General features: G+C 40.3%; 1 protein-coding gene across 6 annotated transcripts in view; it reads left to right on the forward strand.

The window, feature by feature from the left end:
• Positions 1-23,509, forward strand: part of JADE3 (jade family PHD finger 3) — a 142,063-nt gene extending 118,554 nt beyond the window's left edge. For 5 of the 6 annotated variants that reach the window (XM_036016744.1, XM_028522336.2, XM_028522337.2 and 2 more), the window contains 4 exons: positions 5,372-5,488; positions 16,667-17,137; positions 18,595-18,712; positions 20,722-23,509. In XM_036016744.1, coding sequence (XP_035872637.1) covers positions 5,372-5,488; positions 16,667-17,137; positions 18,595-18,712; positions 20,722-21,629 — 1,614 coding nt within the window. In that variant the 3' untranslated portion in view covers positions 21,630-23,509. The remainder of the gene's footprint in view (positions 1-5,371; positions 5,489-16,666; positions 17,138-18,594; positions 18,713-20,721) is intronic. The other variant, XM_028522339.2, reaches the window with a different exon arrangement.
• Positions 23,510-27,963: the final 4,454 nt, after the last annotated feature.

Here is a 27,963-nt window from a genome sequence, read left to right on the forward strand (position 1 = left end):
CAACAAATTTGTCAGGCAGTTTAACTGTAGGACAAGATAGACTGCAGAATTCAGTTCATGGGGGAGCTAATGATACTATATCAATGATTCATTCTCCTTGAAAACTTCCCTGGCTTTATTCTTTTTTAAGTATATTTTATTGATCATGCCATTATAGTCATTCCATTTTTTCCCTTCCCTTTATCCCCCTCCACCCAGAACCCCTATTCCCTCCAGGCTTCCCCACCTTACTTCATGTCCATGGGTTGTACATATAAGTTCTTTGGCTTCTCCATTTCCTGTTCTTAACCTTCCCCTTTCTATTTTGTACCTACCATTTATGCTTCTTATTCCCTGTACGTTTCCCCCATTCTCCCCCTCCCTGCTGTAACTATCCATGTGATCTCCATTTCTGTGATTCTGTTCTTATTCTAGTAGTTTGCTTAGTTTGTTTTTTATTTATTTATTTATTTTAGATTCAGTTGCTGATAGTTGTTTGTTGTCATTTTAATGTTTGTAGTTTTGATCATCTTTTTCTTTTTTTAATGAAAAATTATGTCTTTGTTGTGATCCCATGGTCCAAATAACAGGTTTTTCTAGTCATAGCTATATACAACTATTATATGTTTTCCCACTCAATTAAACTTTTCTTACAGAAACAGAAAGTTTTATTTCATTAAAACAGTCATCATCTTTTTCTTAGGTAAGTCCCTTTAACATTTCATATAGTAAGGGCTTAGTGATGATGAACTCCTTCAACTTCACCTTGTCTGGGAAGTACTTTATCTGCCCTTCCATTCTTTTTTTTTTCTTTTTTTGATATATTTTATTGATTATGCTATTACAGTTGTCCCATTTCCTCCCTTCACTCCCCTCCCCCGTACACCCCTCCCACCCACATTCCTTCCCTTTAGTTCATGTCCATGTGTCATATGTTCTTTAGCTTCTACGTTGCCCATACTATTCTTGCCCTTCCCCTGTCTAATTTCTCCCTACCATCTATGCTACTTATTCTGTATACCTTTTCCCCCTCTCTCCTCCTCCCACTCCCCTCCATGTTGCTATCCCTCCATGTGATCTCCATTTCTGTGGGTCTGTTCCTGTTCTATTTGTTTGCTTAGTTTGCTTTTGGGGGTTTTTTTTTAGGTGTGGTTGGTAATAACTGTGAGTTTGCTGTCTTTTTACTGTTCATATTCTTTATCTTCTTTTTCTTAAGTAAGTCCCTTTAACATTTCATATAATAAGGGCTTGGTGATGATGAACTCCTTTAACTTGAACTTATCTGAGAAGTGCTTTATCTGCCCTTCCATTCTAAATGAAAGCTTTGCTGGATACAGCAATCTTGGATGTAGGTCCTTGCCTTTCATGACTTTGAATATTTCTTTCCAGCCCCTTCTTGCTTGTAAGGTCTCTTTTGAGAAATCAGCTGACAGTCTGATGGGAACTCCTTTGTAGGTGACTGTCCCCTTATCTCTTCCTGCTTCTGGAATTCTATCCTTCATTTTAATCTTGGGTAATGTAATTATGATGTGCCCTTGTGTGTGCTTTCTTGATTCAAACTTCTTTGGGACTCTCTGGACTTCCTGGACTTCGTGGAAGTCTATTTCCTTTGCCAGATTGGGGAAGTCCTGCTTTATTATTATTTGTTCAGATAACTTTTCCACTTGTTGCTCTTCCTCTTCTCCTTCTGGTACCCCTATAACTTGGATGTTGGAACATTTAAAGATGTCCTGGAGGTTCCTAAGCCTCTCCTCATTTTTTTTTTGAATTCTTGTTTCTTCATTCTTTTCTGGTTGGATGTTTCTTTCTCCCTTCTGGTCCACTCCATTGATTTGAGTCCCAGTTTCCTTTCCATCACTATTGGTTCCCTGTGCATTTTCCTTCATTTCACTTAGCATAGCCTTTGTTTTTTCATCTAATGTGTGACCAAATTCAACCAATTCTGTGAGCATCCTGATCACCAGTGCTTTGAACTGCATCTGATAGGTTGGCTATCTCTTGGTCGCTTAAAAGTATTGACTCTGGAGCTTTGATTTGTTCTTCCATTTGAGCCCTTTTTTTGGGAGGGAGGGTCTGGTTGTCCCTGTTATGTCTGAGGGGCAGAGCCTTAGATGTTCACCAGGGCAGGGCAACCCAGTCACTGCGTTGTGACGTTATATGTGGGGGCGGGGTCAGAGAGGGAACAATGGCGCTTGCTCCTCTCTCTGTCAGATTTCAGCCCCCCTCTGCTGCTTCCCACAAGCAAATTGGTCCCCTCTGGTGCTGGTTTGGTGGGCTTGTGTACATTCTAGGACCCCGTGGGTCTCTCCAACAAACTCTCCTGTGAGGCTGGGAGTCTGTCCCGGCACCTCAACCTCCACAAGTGTTTTCAATCAGTGCTTTTAGGCTTTATTTCCTGGTGCTGGGGCCCTGGGTTGCATGGTCTGTCTCACTACCTGTTTTCACCCAGTTTATCTGCTTGTGAATGTGTGACTGCAGACAGCCAGCTGCCTTGCGCACCTCACTGGGTCTTCTCATTGCCTCCCCGTGCCCGGGGTCTGCCATCAGGGTCTGCTAGCTACCACCCGTGCCCTGCACACCCTGGTCTGCCAGCCACCACTTTTTCCTGCTGCGACCCCTCTTTTCGGGCTGCCGACTCCTCCCCCTTACCGGTCTGGATGAATGGTTGTTGGGACTTTTGTACAGTTCAATTTTCTGTCCTGGCTGTTTCTTTGTTTCTAAATTTTTGTTGTCCTTAATTTTGGTTGTGCAAGGAGGCATAGCATGTCCACCTATGCTTCCATGTTGGCCGGAAGTCCCCTGCCCTTCCATTCTAAATGATAGCTTTGCTGGATAGAGTCATCTTGGATGTAGGTCCTTGCTTTTCATGACTTTGAATATTTCTTTCCAGCCCCTTCTTGCCTGCAAGGTTTCTTTTGAGAAATCAGCTGCAGTCTGATGGGAACTCCTTTGTAGGTAACTATCTCCTTTTCTCTTGCTGCTTTTAAGATTCTCTCCCTATCTTTAGTCTTTGGCAATTTCATTATGATGTGTCTTGGTGTGTTCCTTTTTGGATCCATCTTCTTTGGATTGTCTGAGCTTCCTGGACTTATATGTCTATTTCCTTCACCAGATTGGGGAAGTTTTCTTTCATTTTTTTTTCAAGTAAGTCTTCAGTTTCTTGCTCTTCTCCTTCAGGTACCCCTGTGATTTGGATGTTGGAATGTTTAAAGTTGCCCCAGAGGTTCCTAAGCCTTTCCTCATTTTTTTTTTGAGTTATGTTCTGGTTGAATGTTTATTTCTTCCTTTTGTTCTAAATCATTGATTTGAGTCCCAGCTTCCTTCCCTTCACTGTTGGTTCCCTGTATGTTTGTCTTTATTTCACTTTGTATGGCCTTTACTTCTTCCTTTATTTTGTGGCCATACTCCATCATTTCTGTGAGCATCCTGATTACCAGTGTTTTGAACTCTACATCTGATAGGTTGTCTATCTCATCACTTAGTTTTGTTTTGTTTTGTTTTCTGGAGCTTTAATATGTTCTTTCATTTGGGCCATGTTTCTGTGTCTCAGAGGAACTGTTACATTATAAGGGGCGGAGCCTTAGGTATTTGCCAGGGTGGGGCAACCCACTTTACTGCATTGTGGCTATATGTAGGGGTGGGCTCAGAGAGGGAACAGTGCCATTTGCTCAGTTCTTGCTCTGCTTTCAGTCACTTCCCCCACTTGCCATAAGTAATTGCACCCTTCTAGGTGCTTCCTTGGTGCTGATTCCCAGGTAGGTGGGCTTGTGTACATTCTAGGACCCTGTGGGTCCCTTCAATAGACTCTTCCATGAGATGAACAGTTTCTCCTGCTGCTGCAACTCCCACAGGTTTTTACAGCAGGTTGTGAGGCTTTATTTTGCCCTTGCTGGAAGGAACCCTGGGTTATGCCATCTGTCTTGCTCTGGAGTTGTTCCTCCCAGCTTATCTGCACACAAATGTGGGACTTCCCAGTCCCCCAGCCACTGCCTCACTACAGATCCTCTCCGCCCCTCCTACCAGTCTGGATGAATGTTTCTTCTTTAACTCCTTGGTTGTCAGACTTCTATACAGTTCGATTTTTTGGCTGTTCTCTTTGTTTTTTGGTTTAAATTGTTATCCTTCTTTTGGTTGTGCTAGGAAGTGGAGTGTATCTACCTACACCTCCATCTGGGCCAGAAGTCCCCCTGGCTTTATTCTTATTAATGTAGTTCCAGGGGGAGGTTACCCAAAAATTGAGCTCACAGAGTTAAACTGAAAGTTGTAGGTACATACTGTAGTATTCTTACAGAATAAAGTTATTTTCAAAAATATTTGATTAGTGGTTTTTTTTTCCTTACTAAGAATATCCAGTTTATAGACATATGAAATGAACTCTCGGGTTCCTGTCTGAGAGTGACTATTTTCCAGCAGCAAATCCCCCAGCTAGTGGAGCTGGCACTCTTGGTATATAAAAGTCAGGAAGAGTTCTTTAAAAGTAAAAGACGCCTTCTCACCTGTTGACATTCTCTTTGGTTACTGGTACCTGATTTCCAGTACCTTTTGGGTTATTCAAGATCTTTGATCTTTCTACTGTTTCTTGATGTGGTCAGAACTTGTACTGGTTTAATAGTCTTTCACTTTTTAAAGTTGTGTCTCTCTTAGGTACTATTACATATTTGAACTTTTGAAAAAAAAAAGAGGAGGAAAGAGAAAACACTTTTTACCAGAGTTTTATACCTCACCTCTTATTTTCATATGGAAAAAATTTTTCATCTTTTTAAAAACATCCTTTTCCTTTCAGCACTCCCCCAAAGACCAATTCCACTTTGAAGCTACTTTGACTGAGAGAGTAAAGTAAGATGATGATAGATATGTGTTTTTAAAGACTTTATTATCCTTATCCTTTCTATTTATGTGCTGCAATCTCTTTATTATACAAATTGCTGCTATTTTGCAACAATACCATGCTTCTTTGTAAACCAAACTTAAAGGTTTGTCGCTGCCTTTGTTTTTTATTCTTAGTTAATTAAACAAACAAAACAGGCATATGGCACCATCTCTAACATGATAAGTGCTAGGTTATATGAATTTTAATTCCCTTCCTTAATAGCTTTCTTTGTTTCTTAAGTAAAGTACAGATATCCTTGATTCATTAAGGTAATCATGTTTAGTCTTAACCCCTACCCTTTCATCCTGTATATGAATCATTTACATTACTCGAAATGATTGAGGATCTGAGCAATAGCTAGAGATGAGTTTTAGTTATTCTTGGTTCCATAGTAACCTTAAGAGACATGGCTCACCTCATTGTGTTGATGTTCTGAGCTTCGTGTAACTTCATTTATGGTTTATGAAAGGTACTTCAGGAATGCCTTGGTGCCTCTGCTTTATGGTGGTATTTTATTTGTAGGTCAGCATTGGTTGTCCTGAGAGGATGGAGCCAATCACAAAGATCTCTCACATCCCGCCCAGTCGGTGGGCCTTAGTCTGCTACCTGTGCAAAGTGAAGACAGGGGCTTGCATTCAGGTAAGTTGCCATGAGAAGTCGTAGAGTGGGCTAACTCCAAATTGGCTGGACTTGACCTCCCAGGGAGAGCATCCTGTTAACTGAAAGGTTACTCAGGAAGTCTCCCACTTACACCCAGGGCTCTGCCATTATACAGACCATTTCTGGAAACTTTTTTGTGGGAATGGAATGTTGTATCTGAACTCTTCAGCTTATTATTTTTGGTTTCCATAGGGGTAGCTAATTTCCATCCTTTGCTGTCAGATTTGATGAATTGAGTTCTGAAGCTAAATGACACCATACTGGGTGAGAACAAGCCATTATTCTAAAACAACCAGACCTGTGTTCTTGTTTAGCTCACCCATTGACTATGGATAGACTCCACTCCCCTGTTGCTGGATGAAGTGCAGCTCATTTTGGTAGGGAACTATGCCTCTGAATGGATAATTTCTGGTGGGTAGATTTGAAAGCTTTTCTCATAGGCACACTTATTGCATATGGTAGTTAGTACCGGTAAAGTTTTCTGAGACATCTAGGACATAGGAATTCAGCTGCTTAAAGTAAAAGTAGTAGTTGGTGCACATAATAGCAGCATTTGGGGGGGGTAGATAGATGGGACTGGGAGAGGCCAGTTATCTCCAGCAGAAGCAGAAGGATTGACCCTTCCACTCTGCAGACCTCCTGCATAGAAGCCACAGGCTGATTGGAGTTAGATTTGCCTGTTGACCTTCTTTCGCAGAAAAGGAGCCATATGATATCATAACTTACAGGTAGTGGCTCTAGGTTAGGGGTGTCAAACTCATTTTCACCGGGGACCCTATCAGCCCTGTGGTTGCCTTCAAAGGGCCGAATGTAATTTCAGGACTGTATAAATGTAACTACTCCTTAACCATGGGCAAGGAGCTCATCGCTGCCGCTGGGTAGAAACAAGGTGCCAGGCCAGATAAAACAAGAAGGAGGGCGGGATTTGGTCCACAGGCCTTATGTTTGCCACCTGTGCTCTAGGTGTTTCATGAGGTTCCTTGCTATGTGGCTCATCTTATAGATTTCTTGCTCCACATCTGTGATCAGCCACTCCTGCAAGTAATGCTGGTTCTTTTACTGGGAAATGGTATTTAACAACCACAGTCTGGACCCCAAAGGGCCTTTTAATTTTTAAAATTCATTTTTACATCTGACACAATTAGATATTTCATCTTGCTTTTTTTAACTTCCTCCTACTGATTTCATTTATTTTTAACTACAGCACTTTAGTGATTATAAAGGAAAACTATTCCCACAGGGTTTGCTACCTTAACATATTGCCTGTTTATATTTTTCTAAGTTCTCTCCTGGTTGCTCTCCATATATTAGCCTCTTGAGGGCCAAGGTTGGTCATCATTCTTCTGTGAATTTCCCCTAGCATAATGAAGAGTGCCTGCCCATTGTCAGTACTCAATTAGTGTTATTGAATAAATGTATTCTATCATAGATTAGTTTATAATATGCATTCTTCACACTAAGAAATATTCTCTATGTTTTCATGATTATTTAGTCATTTTGTAATAGCACATTGAATTTATATTCATTGATTCACTTATTTTTCTTATTGCAATATCTGCATTTTCCCGTTATTTTTGCTGCTTTAAAGGATTGTTTTGTTTTGGTTTTTTTTACAACAATTTAGTAACTGGCAGCATGGCTTTGACCTTAGCAGACCTGAGTTTGCATTACAGCCCCACATTACTGCATTCTACCTTCTTAAAGTTATTTATCTGTGAGTTTTATCTTTCCTAGTAGACTGTAAGCTCAGACTATTTCATCCTTAGATCCCCCACACCCATGACATGGCAAACAGACAATAAATATTAGATTAATGGATGGATGAAACATTCTGGAGTAGGTTTTTCATTCTCAGGGTAATGGTTCTTATTTTTATTATACTTAGAGTTTAAATTCTGCATTTATTAAAGATCTTACCAAATTAAGATTCTTAAAATTTTTATTATAAGGAATTAAATTTATTCAACAAATATTTGATCGCCTAATTGTATACCAGACACTCACTGTTCTGGGCACTTTAGATTTATAAATGAACCAGCACCATGGAACTTACACTTTAGTTGGGAGAAATAGATAATATACAACAGATATTAAACAGCACATTAGAAGGTGGTAAGTGCTATGGAAAGGAAATATATGGAGTATCATAAGCAAAGGAGGAGTGTAGGACAGTAAGCATGCATTGCAAGTTTAAATGGAGTGGTCAGAGTAAGACTTGTTGTAGAGGTAACATTTGAGCAGAGACTTGAGGGTAAGAGAAAATTATGCATATATTTAAGCTAAAAATGTTCCAGCTAGAGGGATCAGCCAGAACAAAGCCCCTGAGGTAGGAGTGTGTCTAACCTGTTTGAGTAATAGGGGAAAAGCCAATGAGACTGGAATGGAGTGTGTGGAAAGAGGTCAGAGAGATTACATGAGGATTTGATTGGTTGGGGCAGGAGTTAGCAATTTTTTTCTATAAATGGCCAGATAGTAAATATTGCAAGTTACACAGTCTCTGTCATGACTACTGTATTTTTCAGACTATAACATGCACCCCTCTTTTCCTCCCAAATAGGGGGTGTGTCTTATAGTCCAAAAATGCGGTATTCAACTCTGCCACAAAGGCCACCATAAACAATACTTAACCAAATAAACATGGCTATGTTCCAATAAAATTTCATCTGTGGATTCTAAATTTTAATCTTATTTTCATGTATCATGAAATAATATTTCTTTTTATTTTTTCCCTCTAACTATCTTTAACTCCCAATCTTAGCTCATGGCCACACCAAAACAGGCAGCTAGCTGCATTTGGTCTCTGGGCCATAGTTTGCCAGCCCCTGCTGTAGGGCTTTCCAGGGCCCATATAAGATCTTTTGATTTTACTCTGAGTTTAACCCAGGGATGCAGGAGTGGGGGATGGGAATTGACAGGTTTTGAGCAGGCAAGTGACATGATTTGATTTATGTTGCTAAGGGATTATTATGTGGAATGATTGGATGTCTAAGATTTGCTTCAAAATAATCTTGAGGACAGGGTAGTATGGGGGTTAAAAATAAAACAAGGTTGATCATAACACTAATAATTATTGAAGCTGGATGATGGTTATATGGAATTTATTATAATATTCTCTGTGCTATTATATAGGTTTTTTAATTTCCATAGTAAAAGATTAAAGCAAAAATGGGCACTGTGGCTGCTGTCTTTAGAATATACTGTGAGAAAAGAAGGTTAGAAACAGGAATAGCAATTAGGAGACTTTAATAGTTTAAAATAATCCTTGAGAGATGTTGGTGACTTGGACCAGAGTGATAGCCCTTAAGGTGGTGAAAAGTGGTTGGATTGTGTATGAATGTTGAAGGTAAAGCCAACAGGAGTGACTATGAGGTGTGAGAGAAAGATAAGAATTGGGGGTGCCTCCAGGTTTTTTGGCCCAAACAGTAGGAAGGGTAAGTTTGCCATAAATCTGCAGGTTTAGAACAGATTTTTTGAAAAAGATGATGAGTGCAGTTTTAGACATTTAAGTTTGAGGTGTCTATCACATATCCTAATAGAAATATTGAACTGGCAGTTGTCTATGTGAGTTTGGAGTTTGAGGAGACATTTAGGACTGAAGACATATGTAGGAGTCATTGGCATATAGATAGCTTTCACCCCAACCCAGGGAGTGAGTGTTGATAGAACAGCAACAAGCACTGAGCCTTGAAGCATTCCAGTATTAAGAAGAAAAATAGAGAGGGAAGAACTAGCAGAAGAACTGGGGAGAGCTGCCATGGAGAAAAGAGGAAAACCAAGAGTCTGTAGTAACCTAGAAATTAAAGGAAGAAAGCATTTCTAGGAGAAAGAAAATTTCAGTGGTATAAAAATGATGCTGAAGTAAGAAGAGGACTGACTGTAAATTGACTCCTGAATTTAGCAATGTGATTATTGGTAATCTGGATGAGTAGTTTGTGGGGAATGGTGATAGCAAAAGCTACATTGCCATGGGTCAGGACAAAGAAATGGAGTAGGAACAGTCTAACAAAGTGAGGGAAAGAGGTCTTTTCTTTAAGATGGAAAAAATAACGAATATGTATGCATACTTGTTAACACAGAACAGTGATTTTCAACTTTTTTTCATCTCATGGCACACATAAACCAACTACTAAAATTTTGCAGCACACCAAAAAATATATCTTTTGCCAATCTGACAAGAAATAGATATTAATTTTGATTCATTGACACCAGACAGCTATTGTTGTTTTGGCTATTGTCACTTTTTATTTGACAATCTAGAGGAAAAGAGGTCAGTGCCCCTGACTAAATAGTCAGGTGTTGCATGTTTTAAAAAATACTTCTTGCACACCAGTTGAAAATCACTGATATAGAACGTAACAGTTGTGCATGCAAGGAAGTGTTCAAGTTAAGAGGAAGAACTACTGAAATTAGGTTTTTCAGTAGGTGAGAAATGGTTGGGGAAAGTGTGCAGTACAGGGGTAGCTTTAGGCAAAAGCAGAGAGTTCTTCCCAGGTAACAAGCTTGAAGGCAGAGTGTGTAGGTACAGTATTAGATAGATGTGCTGGTGGGAATCTGCAGAAGTGCTCGTGATTGTTTTAATTTCCTCAGTGAAAATAGGTGAAGTGACATCTCTCAGACCTCAAAAACCCTTAGGGATGAGAGATCAGAAGCACTAGTGGCTGCTGTTGGTGCTAGAGTTTAAGTACACAATGGCTGAAGTAGGTTTGTATGTAGGCTGGCTCGAGCCATTTATGACATGGTTTCAGTGACCAAGTTTTGAGAAAATTGCTCGGATACACCTATTTGTCTGTTTATAGATTATTGGGAATTAAGGACAAAAACTTCTGAGGACATATGCACCAGGCCCTTGGTGTTCAAGACAGGTAGCATCTGTTTTTGAGGAAGACACAGTATTTTCTTTCTTTTTTGAGTGGGGGTGGGGGGTGACAAAATATTTCTTTAAAAGGTGAGAAGCACCTTAATTCCTAAATCAGTCTCTGGTGTTCTTTTTCAAGATTTTTATTCCAACCTGTCTGATTCAATTCTCATCTCACAGAAATTTCCCTTACATGTTTTCCCTCTAACGAAAGTATTTTTAAAAGTTTCTTTTCTACAGTTTCTGAAGGATACGTAGAAAATTATCCCTTTACCCCCTTTAAAAGTAAATGAACCACACAGTGAGCTGCCACTTCATACTCACTAGGGTGGTGATACTCAAGAAGTCAAACAATAACAATTATTGGCAAGAATGTGGAGAATTAGCCCCAGCTGGTGTGGCTCAGTGGATTGAGTGTCAGCCTGCGAACCAAAGGGTTGCCAGTTCGATTCCCAGTCAGGGCACATGCCTGGGTTGTGGGCCAGGTCCCCAGTAGGGGGCATATGAGAGGTAGCCACACATTGATGTTTCTCTCCCTCTTTCCCTCCCTTCCCATCTTTCTCAAAATAAATGAATAAAATACTTGTAAAGAAAAAGAATGTGGAGAATTAGGACCTTCATGCATTGCTGTTAATAATGTAAAAAGTGTCCTGACTGGTGTGGCTCAGTTAGTTGGGCATTGTTCCATGAGATGAAAGGTCACCAGTTTGATTCCCAGTTAGAGCACATTCCTGGGTTGCAGGTTCAGTCCCTAGTCAGGGCATGTGTGAGAGGCAACCAATCGGTGTTTCTCCCTCACATCGATGTTTCTCTCCCTCTCTTCTTCCTTCCCTTGCCCTCTCTCTAAAAATAAATAAATAAAATCTTTTTTAAAAGAATGTAAAATGTACACCTGCTGTGGAGGAGTCGGGAAGTTCCTTAAAAGGTTAGACATAGAGTTACCCTATGGCCTAACAGTTCTACTTATAAGTATATACCTGCAGTTCAAGGTTCCAAAACTACCCTCAGGTTCAGTAATTTACTAGAACTCAGAAAAGCCATTACACTCATGATTACAGTCTATTAGAGTGAAAGGATACAAATTAAAATCAAAGGGAAGGTGTATATAGGGCTGGGTCCTGGAGAGATCAGGCATGGACCTTCCCATTCTTCTCGCCAAGTAAAATCTTGTGGACAGTGCTTGTTTCTCCTAGCAATGATGTGTGATAGTACACACAGAGTTTTGCCAACCAGGGAAGCTCACTCTTGCTGTTTAGAGATTAGGAATTGGTCAAATAGACATGGCTGACCACCCACACAGTCTCTCCAGAGATCAGGCTGATATCACAAGGCCCAATGCCTCCACCATAAATCATGTTGTTAGCTTAGATTATCTGACGGGGCTCAAAGCCCCTAGGTAAACAAAGACACTCTTATCAGGCAGGACACTCCAAGGACTTAGACATTACCTCTCAGGAGCTAGGGGCAAAGGATCAAATCTTTCTCAAGCAAGGTTAATTCTTTACTGCATGTTACCAAAGAGAAATGAAAAAGTATGCTCACACAAAAACTTGTGCATAAATGCTCATAACATTATTTCAAGATAACCAAAAAAGTGAAAACATCCTGAATGACCATCAACTTATGGATTAAAAAACATATGTGATATATCCCTACAATATAATATTATTTGGTCAGAGTTTTAAAAGAATGAATGAAACTATGATACATGCTATAACATGGATGGATCTTGAAAACATGCTAAGTGAAAGAAGCCAGATAGGGCTACATATTGTATGAGTCTACTTATAAGAAATTCCCAGAAGAGACTTACCTATAAAGACTCAAAGTAGGTAAGTGGTTGTGCATTGCTGGGGCTGGGAATAGGGGGTGACTGCATATAGGCACAAGATTTATTTGGGGGGGTATTGAAAATGTGAAATTACATAGTGGTGATGTTTATACAAGTCTGTAAATATACTGCAAACCATTAAAATGTATACTTAAAACTGGTGAGTTTTATGGTATGTAAATTATATCTCAATAAAGCTGGGGTTTTTTCTCTCACCCAAGGACATTTTTCCATTGCTTTTAGAGAGACAGGAAGGGAAAGAGAGAAACATCGATGCGAAAGAGAAGCATCGATTGGTTTCCTCCTGTATGCACCCATACTGGGGATTATACACACCCAGACTGGGGATCATATGCACCCAGACCAGCATTGAACCTGCAACATAGGTATGTGCCCTGACCAGGAATCAAACCTGCTACCTTTCAATTATGGGACGATGCTCCAACCAACTGAGCCACACTGGGTTGGTTGCAAGCTGTTTGTTGCAAGCTGGTTGCCACATTGGGCCAGGGTAAGCTGTTTTTAGTTAATGGGCATAATATTTCTCCCATTACTCTAAATAGTTACAGTAGAAAGAAATGAGATGCATACAGAGGCATTTTGTTTAATAGGATGTACCAAATACATGTTTTGGGGGGAAAGTTAAATAGGATTTTGATTGGCACCAAAACTTGGTTGTCATTTCTCATTTACTACCAAAATATTTAGACTTCTAGCTACATAAATATCATAGAATTGAAATCCCCAATTCTATGAAAATAGAATGTATTTCATGGCAGCTTCTTATATATTCCATTTTTACTCTAAGAATCCAGCTCTTATTTGTATATTATATTTTATTTTATTTTGAATAATTTATATTTATGTCTCTACAGTCTATAAATTTGGCCTGAGAGAGATGATCTGTTTTCAGCTTCCCATTAATAATAGTTTTATGTCACACATTCACCCCCTTGAATAAAAAACAATCTTTTTGCTTTCTCTTCCTATATTTTATCAGTTATTAAACGGCAAAAGAACATTTTGCCCAATGCTTTTAATCTTTAGCAATAGAATGCCTTTTGCTCCTTGTTTTTTAAATGACTAGCTAGTTTCTTAGCCAAGTGATGAGAAAAGGTACCCAGAAAAAAAGTACATTTTGGGCTTTTATCATCCTCATTTTCATGAGGCTTTTCAAATATGTGGAAGTTTTTTTTTTTTAAAGATTTTATTTATTTTATTTTTAGAGAGGGAAAGGAGGGAGGGAGAGGGAGGGAGAGAGAGAGAGAGACATCAATGTGCGGTTGCTGGGGGTTATGGCCTGCAACCCAGGAATGTACCCTGGCTGGGAATCGAACCTGGGACACTTTGGTTCCCAGCCTGCACTCAATCCACCGAGCTACGCCAGCCAGGGCTAAATATGTGGAAGTTTTAAGGATACAGATTTCAATGTAATGTAACAGACTTTTCTGACAGAGCTGTTCCACACTGGGGTGGGTTGTCTTGGAAATGAAGTTAAGTGGCTAAGATTACCACTTAATTGAAAAGTGGGTAGATGGAGGCATAGGTGGATACACCGTATCTCCATGCACAACCAAGATTGGAACAACAATTTAGAGGCAGAATATAACCCAGAACTGACAGAAAATTTATCTGAATGGAAGTTGGACAGCCAAGAAGTTGGAATAGGAGGGGTGGAGACAAGCAGCCAGGTGTGGGTTGTGGCGCAGAGAACAGGGAGAATTGGGAAGATAAGGCAACCGGGAGGGAGCGTGTAAGGCATCTGGGGCATGCAAGATCACAGCGGGTAGACCCTGAGTATGCAAATGGCAGCTGGCAGACCCAGTGAGACAGCGATTGTGGAGCAGGGCAGAGCGCACAACCCAGGATCCCAGGGAAGGGATTGAGGTCCCACGGAGAACGGAGCTACCACCATTGTTCCCTCTCAACCCCACCATTGTTCCCTCTCAATCCCACCCTCACACACAACATCACAATCTAGCAACTGGGGTGCCCACTCCTGGTGAACACCTAAGGCTCCGCCCCTCACCTTAACAGGAGCGACCAGACCAAAAAAAAAAAAAAAAAGAGAGAGAAAGGGAGAGAGAGATGGCTCAAACAGAAGAACAGATCAGTGCCCCAGGACTCATCCTTTTGAGCAACCAAGAGATAGCCAACCTATCAGATGCACAGTTCAAAACACTGGTGATCAGGAAGCTCACAGAATTGGTTGATTTTGGTCGCAAATTAGATGAACAAATGCAGGTTATCATAAAAGAGATGAAGGAAGATGCACAGGGAACCAATAGTGATGGGAAGGAAACTGGGACTCAAAACAATAGAGTGGACCAGAAGGAAGAAAAAAACAACCAAACAGGAAAGAATGGAGAAATAAGAATTCAAAAAAAAAATGAGGAGAAGCTTAGGAACCTCCAGGACATCTTTAAACATTCCAACATCCGAATTATAGGAGTATCAGAAAGGGAAGAGGAAAAGCAACAGATTGAACACGTATTTGAACAAATAATAAAGGAGAACTTCCCCATTCTGGTAAAGGAAATAGACTTCCAGGAAATCCAGGAAGCTCAGAGAGCCCCAAAGAAGTTGGACCCAAGAAGAAACACACCAAGGCACATCATAATTACATTAGCCAAGGTAAAAATGAAAATGAAGGAGAGAATCCTAGAAGCAGCAAGAGATAAGGGGACAGTAACCTACAAAGGAGTTCCCGTCAGACTGTCAGCTGATTTCTCAAAAGAGACCTTACAGGCAAGAAGGGGCTGGAAAGAAGTATTCCAAGTCATGAAAGACAAGGCCCTATATCCCAGATTACTCTATCCAGCAAAGCTTTCATTTAAAATGGAAGGGCAGATAAAGTGCTTCTCAGATAAGGTCAAGTTAAAGGAGTTCATCATCACCAAGCCCTTATTTTAGGAAATGTTAAAGGGACTTAGAAAAGAAGATAAAGAAAAAACATGTATAGTAAAAGGACAGCAAACTCACAATTATTAACAACCACACCTAAAGCAAAACCAAAAGAAACTAAGCAAACAACTAGAACAGGAACAGAACCACAGAAATGGAGATCACATGGAGGGTTGGCAACAGGGGAGTGGGAGGAGGAGAGAGGGGGAAAAGGTACAGAGAATGAGTAGCATAGATTGTAGGTTGAAAATAGATAGGGGGAGGGTAAGAATAGTATGGTAAATGTAGAAGCTAAAGAACTTATAAGTATGACACATGGACATGACTAAAGGGGGGATATGGGTGGGAGAGGGTGTACAGGGTGGAGGGGAGTGAAGGGGGGGGAATGGGACAACTGTAATAGCATAATCAATAAAATATATTAAAAAAGAAAAGTGGAAGGAGTTTGGAGAGGCAGCAGGGAGGTGGAAAATGAGGCACTCTAGAGAGAGTACAAGCAATAATATATGTGATGCTGGATGAGATGATCTTAGAATTATATTCCATCCCTGGGACTCTTTATTCTATGAAATTAGTTTAAATGGAACCTGTCCCAATAAAGATTTGATGGTTGCCAGTATTCACTTAGGTGTTGAATTTCTCAGTCTACTGAAACAGAGGAGTGCAGCAATCATGACCCAGATTCTCCGTGCTGTCTCTGCCTATGAATCCTCAGTGTGTGTTACACAGTGTCACTTAACAAATATGTTGCATCTGGGAATGGCAAAATACAAACTTCATTTCAGATTGTCTAACCATATTGTCCAATAGAACTTTCTGCAGTGATGGAAATCGGTGCTTTCCAGTATGATTGGAATGTGACTAACATGACCAAGGAATTGAATTTTTAGTTCTGTGTGATTTTAATTAATTTTAATTTAAATAGCTACTTTTGGCTAGTTGGCTACCATGTTGGACAGTACAGTGCTGCAAGAACAATTTCAGGAAGTTAGTTTACTTAGATATTGGAGCACCTGTGGCCTTTTTAGAACTAGTAGATGCTCTGGCAATAATAATTGACTTTGGGTTGTTTATTTTTCTTTCATTTGTTCTGAAGCATTTCTCGAATACCTGCTTGTCCAGTAATTGATGGCAATGTATGATGAATGACATGGGTTCTGTCCTTAAGAACTATGGCTGGGGATTTGACATTTATTATACTATAGGTACAATGTGAAAAGTACCATTATAGAAGTATACAATGAGGTAATGTGGGAGACACAGAGTAGGCACAGCATGAATCTTTAGAGGGGCCAAAGAAGACTTCTCAGACAGACTTAATGCTTGAGCTGAAATTAAAGAGGAGTTTGAAATTTTTTGGTTTTCAGTTTTTTGCCTCTGTTTTTGCTGTTTTCTATAGTAGCAGATTTCCTAGTTTACTTATAAAGCCTCTGTTGTGACCAATTTAGGACCAACTTTCTCCCTATCTTTCCTTTGCTTCCTATGAGCTCTCATTTTAGGCTCAGGGATATAGGGCTTCCCCTTTCTACCCAGCCCTGTTTCTTTAACACATCTTTTCCTCCTGCAGTGCTCGGTGAAAAGCTGCACCATTGCCTTCCATGTCACCTGTGCCTTTGAGCACAGCCTAGAGATGAAGACCATCCTTGATGAAGGGGATGAAGTAAAGTTTAAGTCATTCTGCCTCAAGCACTGCCAAAACAGGCAGAAACTCGGGGAGGCTGAGTACTCCCTACACCGGTCTGCAGAGCAGAGCCAGGCCAAAAGTGAGAAGACCAGCCTGCGGGCACAGAAGCTTCGGGAGCTAGAAGAGGAGTTCTATACCCTGGTCAGTGTGGAAGATGTGGCCATAGAGCTCGGGCTGCCCAAACTAACTGTGGACTTTATCTATAACTACTGGAAACTGAAGCGGAAAAGTAACTTCAATAAGCCATTATTTCCTCCAAAGGAGGATGAAGAAAAAGGCCTGGTGCAGCCAAAAGTAGAAAGTATTCATACTCGCATGAGAATGTTTATGCATCTACGGCAAGACCTAGAGCGGGTAAGGTGAACAGCTGTGACTACTGTGTAGGTTTCAGTCTGCATAGAAATGGAGGTCCCACTTCCAGTTTTTTGTTTTTTGTTTTTTAAGGTCAGCTCATTTACAGTGTGGGTTTCTGTGCCCGTATATTCTGATTTCATTGTGACCCCAGACATTAGACTCTAAATTTTAGTAGGTGCATTCAGGGAATTGAAGAGGTCCCACTTATATCCTCTATGAACTTAAATCTGAAATAAATTCTCATGTGGTCTACTTTTTATTCACTATTGAGCCTAAATTGGCTCAGTTATATTTTACTGACACACTTGTGAAGACTATAGGCTGAAGAATGAATTTTGTTCAGGAAAGCACTAGATCAGAGTTTCTCAAACTCAGCATTACTGACATTGTGCTGAATAGTTCTTTGTTGCAGGAGCCTCTCCTTTGTTTTAGAAGACATTGTAACATGTTTAGTAGCATCCCTGCTCTCTGCCCACTAGATGGTAGTAGCAACCCTGCCCCCCATGCCCAGTTGTGACAACCAAAAAACGTTTCCAGATTACCAAATGACCCCTGGGGGTCAAAGTTGTCCTTAGCTGAGAGCCTCTGTGCCAGATAATTTTATTTAAATATATATAATCCACTGTCTACTAAATTGGTACTACAGGGGTTCAACCATGTTAGACTCTGTTTACCCTAGAGAATTTTATAATCAAGTATAATTGTAGACATGGCTTGATTTTTTTCTCTGCTACCAGAATTTGGAAGGAAACTAATAGAGTTGGCTCACTTTTAAATTTTAACTCACATACATAGCACTTACTATGCAGAAGGACTGTTCTTAGCATTTTATAAATATTAATTCACTTAATCATAACGCGCCTATGAAGAAAGTGTTATCATTATCCCTACTTACAGATTAATAAATCAGGGTGCAGAAAGGTTGAGTAATTTCTACAGGTAGGAGCATGAGAGAATCAGGATTCCACCCTTGTAACTGCGGAGACTTGGCTGAGCTGAAAGAGTGAGCAAAAAGCCACTTCCAGTCTCCCAGCAGACTTTCATCCTGCTGTGCCAGCACTCATTAGAAAATTATACTGGATCCAGCATTACCATCATTTTACTCCAGGATCTAAAATGAAGGCTGAAATGTTAAATCATCATTCAGTCTTCCCAGCCTGGTTATGCAGATAAATATCAAGCCCAGGACACCACTGGGAGAGTGAGTAGGCTTCAGGAGGTAGTTTTGGAGCATTTTGCTTGTGCTGCTGATTGACATGGGGACCATGATCCCATGACTGGCCATGCTGTGTGAATTCCTGTAGAGTGGATTATCATGCAGTTTTGGGGTTCCATCTTTTTCTTACCACCCACCCCCACCCACCTGACTTTAGTTGTCTAAATTTTAGCTAAACAATTTTAATTGTCAGATTCATATAACATGACAAAAACTTCTTTGCTGGGGGTTGGGCTTTCAGGTCCGAAATCTGTGCTACATGATAAGCAGGCGAGAGAAGCTGAAGCTGTCCCAGAACAAACTACAGGAGCAAATCTTTGGTTTGCAAGTCAAGATTCTTAACCAGGAAATGGCTGAAGGTATTCTAGAAAATATATAGATTCTGGTTATGTGCTATTTTATGTGTTTAAATTTTATGTCAATTGTTTCGCTTAAAATCTTTTAAATTTTTTTTTCCAGTGTCTCATTTGCTCTAGACCAAACCTGATGTAACATGGCCTATTTAAACTATCGACCTATGAGACAAGAAATCCCAGGGTGGGGTGGGGGAGTTGCAGATCTAGGGCAGGTGATCTAGGCCCCAGACAAGTATTATGGGCCATTAGTTGGAGCCATGAAATTATTCAGTAATCATCAGACTCATTTAGAAATCAAGATGACAGTATCTATAATCTTAGTTTCCAGAAAATATCTCATTCCAGAGTTAGTCATCATAACAGTAGTCTGTTAGAACAAATCCTTAGCCAGAGGTTAGGAGATCTGGGTTCTTAGCTCTTTTATTCATTCACTAATACAGGGGTGGCAAAAGTAGGTTAATAAGTAATACAATAATCAATAAATAATAATACAAGAAGAAACTCTTTTGTGTATTCATAGCTATAAACCTACTTTTGCCCACCATATATTTGTTGAGCATTTACTATAGACTAAGAACTGAGCCAGAAGATAATCAGTGAGACAGAGCCCCTGCCTACAGAAATGCTGCCCATTAGTGAGAGAGACAGGTGAGCATAATTACAATGCCCTAAACATGGGGATCTTGGCTAGAATGATGAGTCATGTTCAGTAACATTTGTGATGTCCCTGTGCCTCACTTAATACAGAAGTTGGTGGCAGAGCTTAGGCAACCAAAGGTCACTGAGCAGGGTGTGCAGAATCCAGCTCCTGCCAAGGGCCAGCCGTAGAGCAAGAGAGACACCCAGAAATGAGGTATCAGGTAGGCATCAAAGGCTCTAGGGTATTTTTTAGTATTATGGGTCACAGGAGAATGGTGTAGCAGGAGGCAGCAGGGCTGCTTAGCCAAAAAAGTACCATGACAGGCAAGACAAGAACCAAAAAATAGCAGGGAGGAGCCCCAGCATGCTATCAGCCCCTAGACCACATGGCTTCTGATTGGGGAGGGGCAGCCCCATAACTGCTTGGGGTGTCAGCAGGTGGCAGCCTCTGGAAGAGAAGGGGCTGTGAGCATTCAACATGAACCCTTAAGGAACAAATTCTGCCCACCGAGGCACCTAATAGCTGCCCTCTCTATATGTCATTTTTGTGAGGCTACATTAAGATGGTAATAGGCAAACTTCAAGACCATATGCAAGGAGGAGTTGTTTGGTAGTGCTCCATTAATTTCAGAGTACTCAAAATCATAGAAAGAGGAACCTGTTCTAAATATGACTGTGGAGTGACATAGCCAGGTAACTGATTGCCAATACTCCCCAGGCTAAGCTTACTGCAGGGCATTGGCAGGAATTGCATGATTCCTTTCTGCCAGCCTTGCCATTACAAAACTTGCCTCGTACCTCCCTGAAGGTCATTCATGGTGAGGAAGTCTTTTTAGGTTGAGGACATAATAATAATAGAAACCACCCACTACCACTTCTATTAATGCTAGGATAAAACCCATACTCAACTCTTCACTCACCAAAGCCTGTGGTATGTCCCTGAGGGTTTGTGTTTGATTTGCTTCAGGACAGCCAGGAGAGAGTAGAGAGTAGGTTCTGAAATATCTACATTTAAGGCACATCCTAAGTGCTATACAGTACCCACAGACATGCACACACATAGAGACACAAATAGGAAGACTCTGTGTGTCATTGCTAGTGATATTCTTTTCAGAAATGGGGATGTAAGAGGCAGTACACTAATCTTTGTGATCATTTTACAAATCAGGAGGACAGAGGTGAAAAAGTTGGAAGTCACACAACAAACACTAATTCAGCTCACTCCAGCTGTTGTATACTATGATATACATACATATGAAAGACAGGTTCTTGTTAGACATTTGGAAGAGTGGGTATGCAGACTCACTCTGCCATAAGCACATATGCTGTTATTTAAATCATTTGTTAAAATGAATCTTTCTTTTTGATATCAGAACCTCCTTTGTCAAGTGGACCAGATAACTCATCTCAACCACCACCAAGAATTACCTTAAAGTTAAAAATGCCCAGATTAGCCCTGGAAGACTGCGGAAACAGTTCCACAGAGTCTGATCATGGACCCTTTTCTCCTGGCAGCAACTCCCCTGCTCCCAATACAGGGAGCATGCAAGTGCCTCAGGAATCATTAGAAATGAGAATGAAATCCTATCCAAGGTATCCATTAGAGAGTAAGAATAACTGTTTGCTGGCAGGTCTGGGCCTATCTAGGAGTGAACCAAAGGATCTTAGTCCTGCTCGAACAACTCCATCACCAGAGTTCTATCAAGGGCAGTCACTGGGAAAACCTCCGGTCCTTCAGGCCACCATGCATGGACAGTCCTTAATTGGGAATGGGAAAAGTCAGCCTCTCTCCAAGTTTGTCAAATCCAATGGCCTGGAGGGCAGCTGGTCTGGGGATATCAACCCAATAGACAGCTCGAGTGAGATATTATGTGGCCAGGAGTCCATGCTCACCTCCCACTTGGCCAGTCAGGGTAGCTTTAGAAAACCTACCATGGAACACTTCAGCAGGTCTTTTAAGGAGTCTACCAACAGGTGGGGGAGGACCACAGAGGGCCTCCAGTGCTATGGGAAGCAAACCAAGAATGTTAACCCCAGGGAGCAGCTCTGGGGCAAGCAGCTTGTCAGGCGTTCTGCAGGGAAAGCTCCATATCAGGAAAATGATGGGTATTGCCCAGATTTGGAGCTGAGTGATTCAGAAGCAGAAAGTGAGGGGAATAAAGAGAAAGTCAGGGTAAGGAGAGAGAGCTCAGACAGGGAAAATCCTGCTCATGACTCTAGACGGGATTGCCACGGTAAAAGCAAGACATATCCCCTCTCCCACAGTTCAATGCAAAGGTGATTAACAACTTCCAAGAATATTGCAAGAATAAATGCAATATTTGCCTTTGCCTCATATATTGTGGAAAACCTCACACACCAGAAGGATCCTGGCATATGTTGGGGAGGAATCTTGGTGAAAAGAATAAAATGTTTCCACAGTAAATTGGCTTGCAATTTCTGAACCAGTTTCAAGCCTAGTTTTCACAAGCACATTACAAGAATTGCAGATTGTCCAAAAGTTTGTTTTGTGTTTTTGTTTTGTTTTGTTTTGTTTGTTTGTTTGTTTGTTTTTGCCAGATACTATTGAGCACAGCTGGGCCCAGAGTAGTTGTTCAGTAAATACTTGAGGGCAGCTTTCCAGTTATATTAACACAATGGTGTGCATATGTATTAAGAATCCCTGCATTATTAATGGATTTGCAAGAGACCATGACTATCAGACACTAAAACTACTTATCTTTTGAACCTACAGCATGTGACTCCTAGAGCTCCATCTGTAGGAAGTTTCTGACTCCACTGGTATCTGGAAACCCTCCTCAGGGAAAGACCAGGGATCAACATCTCAGATACTGTCAAACTCACTACCCTCATTGTTTGTTCTGCACAAGGTTGAGTTCCTTTCAGAGGATCTTAATTTACCAATTCAATACTACTAACGCTTCTAAGTGTCCAGTGCCTGTTCCTAGACTTGTTTGTTGGGGACCCAATTGTAACTATTTCACCCAGCTAACAAGCATAAAAGGCTAACTTGTGGATAGTGTTTACAAAAGTACTACTTCCAAGGAAAATGCTCTGATTCTCTCAGTTGTGGACATTTGTGAAGGATCCCAGAGCCTTTCCCAAAGTAAGACCATTTCTGGGGGATTTTTACCAAGTCAGGGTTTTTGTGTTATTGTTTTCAAATAAGTTTGACTTAAATAAGTTTGGCTGACAGTTTTTGTATACCTGCTTTGATGTTTATAAAAATTTTACTGAGGTATAATTAAAATATAATAGAATGCACAGAGGTTAAGTATTCTTACCTGCTTTAATTTTGAAACAGATTTATATTGTCAAACAGGATTTGAAAGCATGTGTTTAACACATGGATATAATTTAGCTTTGTACCAACTTTGAATCTGAAGCAATTTTCCAAACAAAAAGGCTGGAGCCATTTTTCAGAAGTTGCTTATACACTGTTCCCAAACTATCAGCCTTGATTAATTTCTGGGAGGAAGAGAATGATTACATTTGGGGGTGGGATAAACATGTCTGCTTCCCATTTAAAGAAAGGAAAAATATTACAGCTTTTAAAATGTGAAGCCAACTATAATTCCTGCTCTCTTTTCTTCTTAGCCTTAAGTTAATATTCTCTTTTTTCTAGTTTGGGAAAGTATAGTGGTAATTTTCAGGCAAAAGGGGCCATTTTAGAGTCTTAAAGTTGCTTACTGGTAAAACAGTCCAGCTGCAGTAGATGCCAGTTGCTCCTCTATATGGGAAACTCAACAGTTTCCTCTCCCCTTTTGTTCTTATAGCTTTGTTAATGGATCTCTTTGCTTTTGTTTTTGCCTCCTGTTGTGAAAATTTCTGTATTTTGCCTATCCTTTGGCCACACCTTCAACATGTTTCCTTTATGCCTGTGTACTGGTATGAACATGCTCTAGCATGTGTGGGAGGTGGCCTGTATTTTGTCTGAATGGAAAAAGCTATGACTTATCCAGAGGAGAAATAGAATTTCTCCTATTTATGCACTAGGTTTCTGTGCTTTTTTTTGTAGTTCTCCTGGGATAGATATTAATTTGACACTTTCAGGGCAATTAAATGATAATAGAGCTATGTTATAAACTCCTTCTGTTACAGACCAGTACAGCAGCCTATGTCCCATAATGGCTTTCAATTATGAGTGAATGGGAAGAAAAGCAAACATTGAAAATGTGCTTCAGCCAAAATTCCATATGTAATACCATTGGAAGAGTATTGACTAAAATAATTTCAGTCAGGGAAATATAGTTGTAATATTTTTACAGGATTTTCCTAGGCAAATGAAGCAGCCTTCAGTTGTATAAATTTCAATTGCCCCAAAATGTATTTGCTACATTTTGCTGTTGTTTGAAGTATTACCTCTTAACCGTCTTTGTTAATTTTTTCATTTTGTCTTATATAGCCCAGTTTTCCAAGACAAATTCAGTCTTTTTTTCATATGTCATCTTTTTACCAATACTTTTTCATTAAATTATAAAAACTGCTAACTACTGTCATTGTGGTAATTTTTTATTTTGGCATATGGGTTTTAGAAAATCTTACATATGTGCTTTTTATATTTAAAAAAATCTTATTCATGCCCTGGCCAGTGTGGTTTACTGTGTTGGAGCATCATCCCATAAACCAAAAGGTCGTGGGTTCAATTCTGATCAGTGCACATACCTAGGTTGTGGGTTTGGTCTCCAGTTGGGGAGCATGCAAGAGGCAACCAGTTGATGTTTCTCTGTTATGTAGATGTCTCTTTCCCTCTTGCTCTCCCTCCCCTCCTCTCTAAAATCAATGAGCATGTCCTCGGTGAGGATGAAAGAAGAAGAAAAAAATCTTATTCATTAAACAAAACAGATGGTGGAAGGGAAGGAAGGAGGAGGAGGAATTGAATATTTAGAAGCACAAATTCATGATTAATGTCAATACCAGGGACCAAAGACAATTCTGAGGACTTGAACTCTACCAGAAATCATAGGTTCATTGGGCCAATAAGACAAAACCTTAGGATCATCATTTTAAAAATCACCAGGGAAATGGATCCTATCTACAATCACAAAGTTCAGGAGGCTTAAGTTAGGCAAATACACATCTTTACAGTATTCATTCTATTTGGAGTCATGTGAGTATAAATATATAATGTTATAGGGGTCATATAGTATTATGGGGGGGACTTTGAGGACATTATAAACATTTTCATTATGTTTGAGAAATGTACTTACTAAAGATCATTTGATAAATCGGTAGTGAAAATAGTAAAAATATAAGGTGGTTTCTTTCCCCCTTCCTCCTGCACTCCCTCTCCCTCCCATTTATGTACAACTTTTGAGTCAATAAATCATTAAGTAAAATGCCAGACAACTGATACTACAAATATACCTTATTAGAGCCAGCTACAGCTTTGGTTTTATACTATGTCTGTATTTCCAATGGGAGATGAACCTTTACCTTTGCTTTGAAGAAACTTTTAAACTCAGAGGATGTACAATCCTGGGGTTTTTCCCCTCCAGGACTTTATAGTGCTGAGCATTGTTTTTGTTTTTACTTTTTTGTTTCATTTTTTAAATTTTTGTTTTTTTATTGATGTTCAAGTACAATTGTCTCCATTTTCTCCCCACCACTCCCCCCTACCCATCCCCACCTCCCACCCACAACCCTACCCTCTTTGGTTTTGTCCATGTGTCCTTTATGTATGTTATGGTACATTTACACAATGGAATACTACACAGCAGAAAGAAAGAGTTCCTACCCTTCGAGGCAGCATGGGTGGATCTGGAGAGCATTATGCTAAGTGAAATAAGCCAGGTGGTGAAAAAAAAATACCATATGAGTTCAGCATTGTTTTTTAAAAAGGAAGAACAGGACAAATAGAGTCACTTTTGCTACGCTACATCACCAAACCAAAAGTTAAGGACTAACCTAATTGCATTTTCAACCCCTCCAAGATTGTAATTCCCTGGTCAGCAGTAGGTAGGTAATCTGTCTGATAAGACCCCCTGCCTTCCCCTAAGAGGAGGTGTTGTAGCCTGAAACAGTCCACTTTTTAAACTTCTTAGTCCCATCCTCCTCCTGCCTATAAAAACCTTCCATTTTGTACAACTCATCTGAGTGCCCTTTAGTTGATAGATGGGATACTGCCCAATTCATGAGTTGCTTAATAAAGCCAATTAGATTTTCCAGTTTTGTTCTTTAACAGCATGATTGCTGACTCCTAAGAATCAAGAAAAAATACATGATGGGAGTAAAACCTTATTTACCACTGAATAACTTTCATGCAATATTTTCCCCAAAATCTCTTATAACAAATATTTATTAGATTTTCACGTTAATTCAGCTATTTTAAACTTTTATGGAAAGAGACTTGTGTTTTTTAAAAACAATTTTAGTTAATAAATAAAGGCCTGTCCTGAGGCTGTCACTCTTACACAGGGAACTCTGTAAGGCTCGATTCAGCACTATTAAAGGCAGCTTCTGTGAGTTCAGTTAATTTTACTTAATAGATTGGAACAAATTGCATGACCTGAAGTCAAGAGGACAATTGTCTTTGAAATCAGCCCTAGGCTGGTGTCCCCTGCTCTCTCCAGCCACTGATGAGTTGAATACATTAACCATCTTGATAAATTCCCAGAGTGTCCATCATTTCTCATCTTGTTAAGGAGAATTTGGGTGTGAGCATTCTAGCCTTAAGGCATAGACACCCAAGGTTTAATTTCCTTCCCTTCCCCTCACAACTCCTACCCAATCTTATTTCGCTCATTTTTACTGAATGTTGGAAACCATTTGCAGAAACACCTTTTGGTCAACTTTACTTTCTAAAGTGTTGCTGCAATGTAATGAAGCTGCTTCTATAAATCACACATGGAAATGGGTCTCATTTTATAAAAATTTCTCACAAGATGAAAACAATTTCATGCTAAGAATTGCCAACATTTGGAAAATTGTAATCTCACTGAATTAATCACCTCAGCCTCTCAAAGAAAGATACTTCAGAACTAGACTTCCAGCAAGATGGAGGCATAGGTGGATACACCGTACCACCATGCACAACCAAGATTAGAACAACAACAATTTAGAGGCAGAATAACACCCAGAAATGACAGAGAATTTATCTGAATGGAAGTCGGACAGCCAAGAAATTGAAGTAGACCCTCCAGACTGGTAGGAGGGGTGGAGAGGGGCAGCCGGGCAAGGGTCATGGCAGCACGGAGAAAAAGGAGAACTGGGTGCATAAGGCAATCGGGAGGGAGCGCGTAAGGCATCTGGGGTGCACAAGATCGCAGCGGGTGTACCCTGAGTACACAAGCGGCAGCTGGTGGACCCAGTGGGGCGGCGATTGTGGACCAAGGCAGAACACGCAACCCAGGATCCCAGAGAAGGGACTGAGGTCCCAGGAGAACGGAGCTACTACCATTGTTCCCTCTGGACCCCACCCCCGCCCCCACATATAACGTCACAATCTAGCAACTGGGGTGCCCAGGCCTGGTGAACACCTAAGGCTCCGCCCCTCACCTTAACAGGAGCGACCAGACCAAAAAAAAAAAAAAAAAAAAGAGAGAGAGAAAGGGAGAGAGAGATGGCTCAAACAGAAGAACAGATCAGTGCCCCAGGACTCATCCTTTTGAGCAACCAAGAGATAGCCAACCTATCAGATGCACAGTTCAAAACACTGGTGATCAGGAAGCTCACAGAATTGGTTGATTTTGGTCGCAAATTAGATGAACAAATGCAGGTTATCATAAAAGAGATGAAGGAAGATGCACAGGGAACCAATAGTGATGGGAAGGAAACTGGGACTCAAAACAATAGAGTGGACCAGAAGGAAGAAAAAAACAACCAAACAGGAAAGAATGGAGAAATAAGAATTCAAAAAAAAAATGAGGAGAAGCTTAGGAACCTCCAGGACATCTTTAAACATTCCAACATCCGAATTATAGGAGTATCAGAAAGGGAAGAGGAAAAGCAACAGATTGAACACGTATTTGAACAAATAATAAAGGAGAACTTCCCCATTCTGGTAAAGGAAATAGACTTCCAGGAAATCCAGGAAGCTCAGAGAGCCCCAAAGAAGTTGGACCCAAGAAGAAACACACCAAGGCACATCATAATTACATTAGCCAAGGTAAAAATGAAAATGAAGGAGAGAATCCTAGAAGCAGCAAGAGATAAGGGGACAGTAACCTACAAAGGAGTTCCCGTCAGACTGTCAGCTGATTTCTCAAAAGAGACCTTACAGGCAAGAAGGGGCTGGAAAGAAGTATTCCAAGTCATGAAAGACAAGGCCCTATATCCCAGATTACTCTATCCAGCAAAGCTTTCATTTAAAATGGAAGGGCAGATAAAGTGCTTCTCAGATAAGGTCAAGTTAAAGGAGTTCATCATCACCAAGCCCTTATTTTAGGAAATGTTAAAGGGACTTAGAAAAGAAGATAAAGAAAAAACATGTATAGTAAAAGGACAGCAAACTCACAATTATTAACAACCACACCTAAAGCAAAACCAAAAGAAACTAAGCAAACAACTAGAACAGGAACAGAACCACAGAAATGGAGATCACATGGAGGGTTGGCAACAGGGGAGTGGGAGGAGGAGAGAGGGGGAAAAGGTACAGAGAATGAGTAGCATAGATT

The sequence above is a fragment of the Phyllostomus discolor genome, chromosome X (genome assembly GCF_004126475.2).
Source record: "Phyllostomus discolor isolate MPI-MPIP mPhyDis1 chromosome X, mPhyDis1.pri.v3, whole genome shotgun sequence".
NCBI lineage: Eukaryota > Metazoa > Chordata > Mammalia > Chiroptera > Phyllostomidae > Phyllostomus > Phyllostomus discolor.